Consider the following 12,838-nt stretch of genomic DNA (forward strand, 5'->3'; position numbering starts at 1 on the left):
ATGAAGATTGGTACTCAGTGATGATGTTGGATTTGCCCCAAACATAACGCTTTGTAATCAGGACATAAAGCTAATTTCTTTGTCACATTTTTTGCAGTTTTACTTTAGTGCCTTATTGAAAACAGGATGCATGTTTTGAGATATTTGCTCAAATGGATATTCAATGTCTTTTTTTCAACCAATAGGTGTTCTTCTTTGCGAGGCATTGCAAAACCTCCCCGGTCTTTGTGGTTGAATCTGGTTTGAAATTCACTGCTTGACTGAGGTACATAGATGAGGTAGTCATTCAAAAATCATGTTCAACACTATTATTAATATTGAGTCCATGCAACTTATTATGTGACTTGTTAAGCATATTTTTACTCCTGAACTTTGACTTGCCATAACAAAGGGGATGAATACTTATGAACTTATGGACTAATTTTCGTCTTTTAATTTTTATTAATTTGTAACAATAAAATAAAAATAAACATATTTCCACTTTGACATTATGGTGTATTGTGTGTAGGTGTAACAGTATAACTTCCGTCCCTCTCCTCGCCCCTACCTGGGCTTGAACCAGGGACCCTCTACACACATCAACAACAGCCACCCTCAGCATCGTTACCCATCGCGCCACAAAAGCCGCAGCCCTTGCAGAGCAAGGGGAACAACTACTTCAAGGTCTCAGAGCGAGTGACGTCACCGATTGAAACGCTATTAGCGCGCACCCCGCAAACCAGCTAGCCATTTCACTTCGGTTACATAGGCCAATGCCAACATCTCAATTTAATCCAATTTGTAACACACTTTTTGGGGGGGGGAAGGGGTGTGAATACTTTCTAAGGGCACTTTAGCTCCACCATTGTTCATTGTTGAGTTAGCCATCACATTGATTGTGTGTTTTGTTGTGTTGCAGGAGCTGGCTAGCTGTGGATGGAACAGGAAGGAGAAACACCGTCTGGCGCCCAACGTGGTAGCGTTTACACGGAGGTTCAACCAGGTGAGTCCTTCAAGAATTCTTATAAAGAAACGTTTCTATGTTGAATCATAGGTTCACAAATACATTCACATCATAGACCGGAATGTTTGGGTTTTTATTATGGAATATAACAGAGTAGCTAGGTTTATATCATGGTTTCCTGAGTTGTAGTGGGAGGACCACACACCATGTTGGTTATTATAGCAATATTTGCGCTTAATGGTGTTTTAACTGAGTCCTTCAAAACCCATTTGTTTACATTATGTTTCAGGGTTAGGGGTCAGTTCAGTTTTTGTTCTTCCTGTTCATTTCCTGAATTCACCAATTGAAATGTGGTTTTGTCACATGATCTATTTGATAAAAGAATAGCATACAAAAGGTTGTTCATTCATACATTTCTGGTGTTTTTTTTCTTCATGTTTTTTTTTCTTTTCAGAACTTCGTTGTATGATTTGTTTTTTATAAAAACTTGATACTATTTAACCTTGTTCTTCAGGAACTTGTAGAGGAAGAAGAAAATGAGATCTGTTTATCTTTCTATGTCTAGAGAAAACCCCTAAGGAGAAATGAATTGAGTTGCAGAGCAGTGGGGCCTACCTTTTCTCATTACTCCCTTGATGACATATCTCTTCACCTCATCTTCTCCCACCTCCCTAATCCCATGGGTATCACTAGACTAAAATGAAACCAGACATCATTTGGTTTACCCTCATCATCGTCGGTAGAGGGATGATAACCTTAATAGGTGTTTGGTAATGGAATACACTTATTCCGTGACCTGCTCTTCTTTTCACTTCGTAGGGCATAATTCAAACCACCCCGTAGCAAAGCATTTTCAGACGTGAAAAGACAGTTCAAATACATAAAATGTTACCACAGACAACAGACGCATATACCAAATTTGCCCGAGGATACATACACAAAGAAGTCAAGAGACTTGTTTTCGTTGTGGTCCTTTTTTTTTATGAGATTTGAAGTCTTCCGATTATGTTTTTCTTTTACGCTTTTCCGTCACAAAATGGCCGGGCTTCAAAGCTTTGCATCGAAGGCCTTACCGTGTTACGCTGGCTCTCACCTCTGTTTTTTCTGTGTGTCATTGGCTCCCACTTGGTCCTGTCTGTTGGGCTCATACCCTCTGCAGCTTAGATCTCAAATGATCTCAAACTGTGCTCCACTGGTGACGGCTATGCCATTAAACTATTATCGGCCTCACGTGCGTTGGCTCCCTAACTGGAAACTATAAACTAAATACTATTAGCCGATCTCACGGGCGCTTTGCCAGCTTGTTTCTCTTTCTCCCTTTGTCCCCGTCCAACTCCACCCCCTTTTGTCTTATCTCTGTCTTTATTGGCAGTCGGAGGGTACAGATATAGAAATAAATAAAGACATTGATTTCATTTGAAACCCTGGTTGTAATCTTTGGTTTGAATGGAATCTCTTTTAATTTGAGGACGGACACTGCGTAGTCCGAGCGACTCTGACGATGACATTCCTCAGCCACTGCCGATCCTGTTGGACACAGCTCTTCAACAGGACTGTTAATTATCCCCGTGTTGGGGCTCATGGACCCATAACATGCTCATGGTGACAGCCCTGTAGGCAGCTTCCTACTCAGTGATCTACTGGAAATAGACTGGTCCATTCACACACTGTTATTTTGGTACAGGTACAATACATTTGGGATTTTGTAGAACGTCCAAACTTATTTGCGGGAAGTTGGAACTAAAAAAGACACACTCGGAGCATATTCCATTTTCTTTTGTCTTCCCCTGGAAGGCATTGTACAGTCCAAGGCAAGACGTGCAATTGCATTAATGCCAAAATACAGTTATTGACAATAATTTAATTGCTGTAATTGGCCTGTTTTAATCTCACACATTTCTAACTTTAATGCTATTCCTTTGTTTTCAGTTACGTAAGTACAAATGTAATTGTCTCAAATGAGAAGTTATGTTTATTTTCCCAGTCCTCATTTTTGCTAAGTGCAATTTAGAAGCATATACTTGGATTGCTGATATTTTGCCATTTACGTTTATGATCTATTTATAATGGAAGCATTTGTTACCATTTCAGCCAAGTCATAACTAGAAACAGATCGGGTGCACTTTGAAATAAATCCTGTTTCCCCCCCCACCCCATTTTTTGCCAAAAATGGAAGTGCTGAGTTAACTTAAATGTCCATATTTAGACTTAAATGACCAGTCTCTTAGCTGGTGGTTGGGTCTGTTTTTATGACACAATTAGGCCAAACATGACTAGCTGGCTCCATGGTTCTGGAAAGATGGCCACACATGTAAAGGAAGGTTGGGTGCTTGTTGAAGGGTCACCTGCGCACACCGCCATAGGCCAGAGAGAAAGAGGTCCTCTGAAAGATGCCAATGCCCCCTCCAGCTTCCTTTTTACATCCTTGTCCATCGAAGGACATCTGGGGACTGTTTCATGAACATGGAGGGTATCTGGGATTCTCTCTTGGATTCCCGTAAACACTTGAGATGTTGAATGTTGCATGAGCGCTGAAGCTGGACCCGTCACAAACCAATAATGCATTTTTATTTTTTATAGCATCTTGGAAACGGGAGAAACAGGATGTAGACTTTTAGTCGCTGATTGGCGAGGATTTCAAAACCTTTTTAAACTGTAAGTCCCCTATTTAGGGGACTTTAAGCAGTGCTGGACCATTTCCGACCGACATTCTTGTGTACAGTGCCCTCTGTGAACGGCGCAACATCAATTGCTGTGAACTCTGTGAACGCTCTGGTTGTCCCGCTTGTCCTAACACGTTAAGTTTTCTGGCCTATCCGAACAAAGGATCGATTTCCTCTGCCTGTGAACTTCGCAGCTCTGCTTACAATACGGCATATGAAGTGGAGGAGCCTAGCGATTGCGGCAAAGCAGCATCGTCTTGTTGTGAAGTTCGCAGATTGATTTCAAAATAATTTTGTAGAATTGAAACAAGACCTCTTGGTCACAGAGGGACGAAAGATGAAGTTGTGACGGGTAATAAGCATTACTATGCGTTGTTTATGGCCCTCGTGATAATTACTTTCGCGTATGTCTATTGAGGCGGAAATCTACATTTTTGGCATTCAATTTAGCAGGTTTAAAGGAGGTTTTCCTTTTCGCTGTAGTGTTACACACAACGGATGTGTTTTGATTACGGCTTGAGAAATGGTAGGTTTGCTATATCCCTCACCCAATGTCCTGAGGGGGGGGGGAAAAATAGTTATTTCACAACAGACAGAACCATCATTGTGATGCTATTGGTCCTGGCCATGTTGCTGGACTAAGTTATGGGTTTGTGTTAACAACATGTTCTTTTGTATGATATGTATAAAAAAATTATAATTTCAGGTTGATCCCGTGTAGCATTACCATGTGTTGATGTCTGTTTAATTTTGGTTCCATTCTCCTCTGCGGGTTCATTTCGTGGGAGCATTTTAGCTGGGATGAAGCCTTAGTTTGAAAGGAGACATCGCTCAAAGATGCTCCAAGGAGTGGAGTGATATCAGCCATGTTATTGACTTCAATTGTTCTACTGATACATTCCTCTAGGTTTATGTTGACCTAAGGAGGGAATGATTGATGACACTGTGGGATTACACTGAGCTCCTTTTTTAAGTGTTTCTTGGCCTCAGCTGAGATAAAAATGTTGTGTGTCATAGTGTTGTCATAGCGAGTGTTGATTCTATTGAATCATCCCTTCCATCACATGATCAACCTCAGAACTCTCTCTCTCTGTCTCTCTCTCTCTCTCTCGTTATCTCTCGCTCTCTCGTTATCTCTCTCTCTCTATCTCTCTCGTTATCTCTCTCTCTCTCTTTCTCTCTCGTTATCTCTCTCTCTCTCTCTCTCTCATTATCTCTCTCTCTCTCTCTCTCTCTCTCTCTCTCTCTCTCTCTCTCTCGTTATCTCTCTCTCACACACACTCACAACTCTCCACTTCCACTCTAGAACTTGTGGTGGTTCCCTGGCAGGTGGAGAGCTTTGAGCCGCAGTAACCGGCCGCAACATTCACGGAAAGAATGATGATGATACTGTTAAGGGGGGATACTCTCCAAGTTGCATATCGGTTTCCCCGTTCTCTCCGCCACTCCTTCTCAAGGCCCTGTTGCAGAACCATAGCTAATTCCTCATAGGTACCCAGGATACAGGGAGCCCTGGTGCCCTTAGAGCTTAGCGAGGGATTAGACCCCGGTCCAACACTCAACGTCTCTGGCGCCTCCTCAAAGGGCTTTCGGATAAGTGTCTCTCGTTAGCTCATGAGCAATGGACCAGTTTGTGTCAAATGGCAATGGTGGAAAGCAGCACAGTGGATGATGTAATGAGTCTTTCAACTTGGTGCCTTTTAAAAATATATATTTTTTAAGGCCCCTCCTGATCTAAGCACATTGCTTTCGTATCCATCTTAAGGATTTCCACAAGGCCTAGTTTGAAAGGTGTAACATTCAGATCAGTCCCGTCCTCAAGCCAGAGGTTTAGCTCATTGCAGGTTACCCATTTGAAAAGGAAGTTTTAGACTGACCCACCACCAGACCTTCATTGTGGTGCTAATTTAGGTGAATTCTTCTCTTTTTAAAAGTGTCCCTTTGACATCGATGCATTACTAAGTGAACATTTGACCTAAATCGAAGTTAGGATTTACAGCTGAATCAAGGTGAATAAAGACCATTTGAACACCTTCCCAAATCCCAGACCGTAGGCCATGGAACAGTGCCAGTTAAATGTCTAACAACTACTCCGATCAGACTTTTACTTACTGTGCTTCGAAGGTGGAGCTCAGACATGGCTAGAGTTTAAATTTCGAAACATAATATTTTATGACTTGAAACATCATCTGGCCTTTGCCCTGAGCCTGCCTTCGATGTTAAAAGACAAGTTCACTTTTTTTTTTTTTTATCCCCAATCTGTGTTTTGGGATGTAAATGGCATGTTATGGAAGTGTCCAGACCCTTTTTTGTGACATTTCACTTACCCCGTCAGCGATAGACTTCCTCATACTCGTTCTGCATTTACAGGGGCACAGAACAAAACATGAAAAAAGGCCCCAAAAACACAGAAATACGTCCTTTTAGATGTTGGACACATGAAATTGTGTCATTCCAAACTTTATCCGCAACGTTACATTCCAGTTTGTTGGAATTAAGCAATACTTTTACGTGTGCATGCTACACAGAGAAGTATTATTAAGGATTCCCGTTAGCTGTTGCCAAGGCAGCAGCTGCTCTTCCTGGGGTTTATTATGGATTCCCATTTAGCTGTTGCCAAAGCAGCAGCTACTCTTCCGGGGGTTTATTATGGATCCCCCATTAGCTGTTGCCAAGGCAGCAGCTACTCTTCCTGGGGTTTATTATGGATCCTCATTTAGCTGTTGCCAAGGCAGCAGCTACTCTTCCTGGGATCCAGCAACATTAAGGCAGTTATATACAATTATATACATTACATTTCATAACACTTTATCCAATATATTTAGTGGAATAGTGGCCTGAGGGAACACACTATCACATACACTACCGTTCAAAAGCACAAGGGAGCAAGAGGACAAGTACATTAGAGTGTCTAGTTTGAGAAACAGACGATTCACAAGTCCTCAACAGGCAGCTTCATTAAATAGTACCCGCAAAACACCAGTCTCAACGTCAACAGTGAGGAGGCGACTCCGGGATGCTGGCCTTCTAGGCAGAGTTCCTCTGTCCAGTGTCTGTGTTCTTTTGCCCATCTTAATCTTTTATTTTTATTGGCCAGTCTGAGATATGGCTTTTTCTTTGCATCTCTGCCTAGAAGGCCAGCATCCCGGAGTCGCCTCTTCACTGTAGAATTTTGCCTATGCTTAGCTCTATTCCGTTTCTTTTTATCCTGAAAAACTCCCTAGTCCTTGCTGATGGCAAGCATACACAAAACATGATGCAGCTACCACCATGCTTGAAAATATGAAGATTGGTACTCAGTCATGTGTTGTTGGATTTGCCCCAAACATAACGCTTTGTATTCAGGACATAAAGTAAATTTCTTTGCCACATTTTTAGCAGTTTGACTTTTGTGTCTTTTTGCAAACAGGATGAATGTTTTGCAGTATTCTTCTGTACAGGCTTCCTTTTAACTCTGTTATTTAGGTTAGTAGAGAGAGTCACTACAATTGTGTTGATCCATTCTCAGTTAACTGTTTTAAAGTCACCATTGGCGTCATGGTGAAATCCATGAGTGGTTTCTTTCCTCTCCGGCAACTGTGGTGACTGGGTGTATTGATACACCATCCAAAGTGTAATTAATAACTGCACCATGCTCAAAGGGATATTCAATGTCTGCTTTTTTAAATCTACTAATAGGTGCCCTTATTTGTGAGGCATTGGAAGACCTCCCTGGTTGAATCTGTGTTTGAAATTCACTGCTAGACTGATGGACCTTACAATTATCTGTATGTGTGGGGTACAGAGATGAGGTAGTCATTTAAAAAAAAAAATCATGTTAAACACTATTATTGCACACAGAATCAATACTACTTATTATTTGAGGTTTTTAAGCACGTTTCACTCTTAAACTTATTTAGGCTTGCTATAACAAAGAGGTTGAATACTTATTGACTCAAAGACATTTCAACTTTCCATTTTTTATTAATTTTGTAAAAAATTCTAACATAATTCCGCTTTTACGTTATGGGGTATTGTGTGTAAGCCAGTGACACAAAATCTCAATCAATTTATAATTCAGGCTGTAACACCACAAAATGTTGAAAAAGTCGAGGGGTGTGAGTAGTTTCTGAAAGGCACTGTAATGTAATAACATGAACATAATTGTGGTGAGGTGATATTGATCTCTCCCGGTTTCCGCTGTGACAGTAATGATGTTGGTTTGAGAGGATCCTCAGTGATTTGCTGATGTTATGTGTGTCCCAGGAGAACTACCTCATCTTCAGTTGGAATGCCTGAAGACCAAAACATTTCTGAGAGCCTAGTTTTAAAATGTTGTTTTATCAATGAACAGTGGATATTTAAAATGTTTGTCTTGTCGATGAATAGTTCGAGGTACATTTAAATTTTTTTTTTTTTTTTTACTGATGCATTGTGGGACTTTAATGTTTCTTTTATCAATGAATAGTGGGTAGTTAAAGGCTAAGTGGGTAAACAGACATTGCAGTGAGATTTCTCTTTCATATTTGACTATGGTTTGAAGTAATCCACTGAACAGTGGAAGTCTCGGCTGATGCCTGGGCAGTTTTAACATGGCAAAGTATCTAGACACAGGTTTCCTTCTCTTATACCATAACAAATTGTATATTACTGTATCGCTGCATCTTGATAGGTTGACCTTCATAGGTACACGATCATGTAGTCTGCTTCACGTTGTGTTGTGTGGTGCACCCAGCATCGGTTCCACCCATGAGCCGTACATATAGTATACATGAGGGTTAAGTTCACCATGTTTGCAAGCAGACAAACGTTCAATCGTGTTTGAGGCTAATTCACCTTCAGACCGTGAACTACTTGCACGGGCCCCATAACCATTCAAAGATTTAGAGTGAAAACACCCTGTTTCTGGATCCCTGTTGTGGAGGTTCTGTTTACTGTGATTAGTATCATGGCACATGTTTACAGTGCAGCTTGTTTACTGTGATTAGTATCATGGCACATGTTTACAGTGCAGCTTGTTTACTGCCAGATTGAAAAGGTATACAGTACTTACAGTGCATAGGATCCCTCAGGGCTCCTATTCAGGGCTATAGACGGGCCCTTTCAGGGCTCCTATTCAGGGCTATAGACGGGCCCTTTCAGGGCTCCTATTCAGGGCTATAGACGGGCCCTTTCAGGGCTCCTATTCAGGGCTACAGACAGGCCCTTTCAGGGCTCCTATTCAGGGCTACAGACGGGCCCTTTCAGGGCTATAGACGGGCCCTTTCAGGGCTCCTATTCAGGGCTATAGCTTGGCCCATTCCAGGGCTAGTATCTGAGAAAAGCATTGGAGCTAGAACAAGCACCTGGGGGACCCGGCAGGAAATATGTCAAGATGGTTGTCTGTCAAATGGAGGCTTCCCACGCTTACAGGTGGAAGTCCCAGGATCTGGCATAATGGTGTTCACTGTAGGATCTCTGGTTTACCCTGTGGTCTCTGTTTCCTCCAGAGCTGTTACAGTAAATCTGACATAGGCCAGAACCAGAAAATTATAGCAGGGTATCTTCCTGTCAAAAACCTAAACCTGTCGTAACAGAAAGGAACTGCCCAGTCAGAATCAGACAGCAGTTCCTGTCACGGTGATAGCCAGTTGAGCTGCGTTACAAGCAAAGTTAATTTATATTTTCCAGTGAAAACTAAAAAGCAGCGCTTTTGCCCTCACATGATAAAGGAATTAGCCTTCTGGCATAATAAAACTGTCAGATGTAGGTGAAAAGGGCATGTTGTTGTCAAGAACGGTTTGGATTCATCGTGCGTCTCTCCTTGTGTTCTCATGTTCACATGGGTGAAATAACTCTGTGGTTTCCAGAAAGTCGTCATCTATAGTACACACACACACAATACCACTGCAAATGCCCTTTGTTAAACTCATTTGGGGTTTGGGAGGCTCTGCCAAGCTAAGCCCATGTGGATGGCACACAGTGTTTGCGGCACAATTACAATCAAGGAAACCAAATGGCTTTTAATGGGGTTTCCATGTCTAGTGTTATTGTGGGTTTTGCTTCAGATTTTCTTCCCATTTTATTTTTTTTATTTTTTTTGTGGGTAAATTCAGAAATGAGTTCTTCTTAAGCTAGTGGTTTTTGTCAATTGAATTTCCCTCCAGGCCTCTAAGGAGATTCATTGGCCAGACCTTGTAGGGGTTATGGGCTTGGTTGAGCGTCCCCTGTGTTGCCCATTTCTGACAAGACATGCACAGCCTCCAGCTGCTATTGCTTTTAATGGCAAAGTTAGCCATGAGTGACTACTGCTCACTAATCACAGTGTTAAGTGAGTGATTCTCACTAGTGCCTCTAATCTGATCACCCACAATGGCTATGGAGAGTTAATAAACTGTTGAACGGCATCTATCTTTTTGCAGTGTACGTCTAATGACTTGGGGAACTGTGTAGAGGTAGGCATATTCATTCCTGGTTGGTCCTTGGGGTCTGCGTACCCCCCCCGCGCTAGACTAACTACTAATTTACCAATCTAAAAATGGGCACAATTTGTCTATTTCTCTATAATAATGGCATGGGAGTAATGGTTGTCTCATTTGAAAAGAATACCATCCTGTTTCATCCTGCTGTCATGAGTCGGTAATGTGATCGCAGCATTAGACCGATGTCTAGATTGTGTGTGTGTCTTTTAATACTGTTCTCCATATGTATACTCAGTAATTATGTACTTCTTGTTTTTTGCAGGTTAGCTTTTGGCTGGTGAGAGAAATTTTGACCGCCCAGACACTGAAGATCCGAGCAGAAATACTGAGCCATTTTGTTAAAATAGCCAAGGTGAGTTCACTCCGTCAGACCACTTGGCCACTGAGAATATTGGTTCTAGGATGAATGAGAAAATGAACCACACTGTTCGACTCCAGCAACACAGTCAAACACTCAAATCTTCCTAGTATCCTCTGCTTATTGACCAGTGGGGAGGGCTGCTCAACAAAATACACAAAGTACAGATTTTAAAAGAATACACTGAATAACAACACAGAAATGTAAACATGAGGAACCTGCCCTACGTCCACACCGGTGTGAATATTCCTTCCTTTGGAGCCATACTAGTCAGTCAGTTTTATTGAGGAAACGTCCCATCATCGCCTGCTGTTCTTAACGCATGGCAAAATGTTGTTGTGCAATCCAGAGGTTCTCCTGGCACAGACGCTACAAACCAACCCTTGGAGTAATACCTCCAATGGCCACTAGGCCTCGAGGTTCACGCCAATACTGCTGTCCCTATGGACCCTTGTTCACTCGGAGCTCCCCTCAGTTCACCATCATTTAATTCATTCCAACACTGCCTGCATGTCTCGTACTCAAACCCTAAAAGTAGATTTGAGTAGATCTCCCACCCCCCACACATACACAGTTAATCTAATACTATACACAGATTCAGTTTGATTAGTTCACCGTCAACTGAACATGTAGTAACTAAGTTTTCAAGCGTATTGAGGGTAGTTAGCTAAAGTACTTTGTCAACAGTTTACAGCGTATTGAGGGTAGTTAGTACTTAAGCTATGTCAACAGTTTACAGCGTATTGAGGGTAGTTAGCTAAAGTACTTTGTCAACAGTTTACAGCGTATTGAGGGTAGTTAGTACTTTAGCTATGTCAACAGTTTACAGCGTATTGAGGGTAGTTAGTATTTTAGCTATGTCAACAGTTTACAGCGTATTGAGGGTAGTTAGCTAAAATACTATGTCAACAGTTTACAGCGTATTGAGGGTAGTTAGTATTTTAGCTATGTCAACAGTTTACAGCGTATTGAGGGTAGTTAGCTAAAGTACTATGTCAACAGTTTACAGCGTAAACAAAGTGTTAGTTTGACCATCCTAAAGATCGTCTAGGGAGTTATTGACATCACATGGGACTATAACCTGTTGTACAGGGTGTCTTCCGTCTCTGCTGAGGTCCTATTTATACCACCAGACCATCCTGGTGTGTTACCCGTATGGTTTGCCCAAGCGCTCTGCTAAAGCCCAAGCAACACACGGGACTTAAATGACACGTAGCAGTGTCCTTTCCAAGGATCAGGTTGAGAAGTGTAGGTATGAAAATAAGCGATATTGCAGATGTTTAAAAAAAAAAAAAACGTTAAAAAAATATTCAAACAGACTTCTTGAATCTATGGTTGAAAATGTTAAGTATGATGTTTTTTTTGTTTTTTTTCCCAGCTGTATGATTTTATGAAGGAATAAGCTCAAGTAATCATTGTGTGTAGTCATCAACACTAAAGCAACGTGGCAGAGCTTTGGTGTGTCGATCTGGCCCCAAAAAATACGTGTTATGCTCCAGTAGAATAGAAAAGTACCTGCATCAGTTGCTGCTTTGAAACGAGGTGCTGTTCATCTTGCTCAGCACATCGATCAACATTTTATTACAGCGCCATAATCATAGGCCTTTTTAAAAATCTGTCTTAGCTCACTAATGGGTGTCATACATGTCATTCTCTTCATCTCTTTCGTGTTATTCCCCCCCCTCCCCCACACACTTGGTCACATGTACTTGTCATGCGTTTGTTATTTCTCTTGCAAACCCATGAAGGTTATCAAATAAAACCCAATTTTAGTGAGGGGGGTGAAAAATATGCAGTGGAAAAAATGCTGGTGGCATATGACATGAACATGGACTAGCCTTTCAGATTGTTTAGAGCTTTTGAACGGTGAACCAGAACTTTTGTCTTAAGTGTTTTCCAGAACTCATAATTCACAAAATACAAAATAAAGGTTTTATTTATCTGAATAATGGTTCACGGTGGAATAATTGAAACCAACATGTTTCTCTTGTTATCTTCTGTGACCACGTCTGTAAATAAACTGGAATGCTATTCTCTGATTTCAAAACCAGACCGCTTGAATGAATCTATAAATATTACCCCCCCCCCCCCCGTACAAGATTTTCACATTAGGGTTGAATCCAGTACACTTATATCCATGTCATGAATTGGATTGGCAATTGTATTTTCTGAATTCGTTGTTATAGCTTAACCCCAATGAAGGCAACTCTCCATTAAAGTCTTTGGTGTTCTAGTTCTGACGGACCACTGTCAAAGCCAAACAATCCCTCAGCAACGCATTAAAGGGATACTTCTGGATTTTTATCTACTTCCCCAGAGTTAGATTAATTCGTGGATACGATTGTTATGCCTCTGTGCCCAGTATGAAGGAAGTTTATAGGTAGTTTTGCGAGCCAATGCTTACTAGCATTAGCGCAAAAACTGGAAGTCTATG

General features: G+C 41.4%; 1 protein-coding gene across 3 annotated transcripts in view; it reads left to right on the top strand.

The window, feature by feature from the left end:
• LOC139544403 (ras-specific guanine nucleotide-releasing factor RalGPS1) overlaps nucleotides 1–12,838 on the top strand; it is a 287,070-nt gene that overhangs the window by 79,839 nt on the left and 194,393 nt on the right. For all 3 annotated transcript variants that reach the window (XM_071351449.1, XM_071351451.1, XM_071351450.1), the window contains 2 exons: nucleotides 899–982; nucleotides 10,309–10,398. In XM_071351449.1, coding sequence (XP_071207550.1) covers nucleotides 899–982; nucleotides 10,309–10,398 — 174 coding nt within the window. The remainder of the gene's footprint in view (nucleotides 1–898; nucleotides 983–10,308; nucleotides 10,399–12,838) is intronic.

This window comes from Salvelinus alpinus, chromosome 18 (genome assembly GCF_045679555.1).
Source record: "Salvelinus alpinus chromosome 18, SLU_Salpinus.1, whole genome shotgun sequence".
In the NCBI taxonomy this organism is placed as follows: Eukaryota; Metazoa; Chordata; class Actinopteri; order Salmoniformes; family Salmonidae; genus Salvelinus; species Salvelinus alpinus.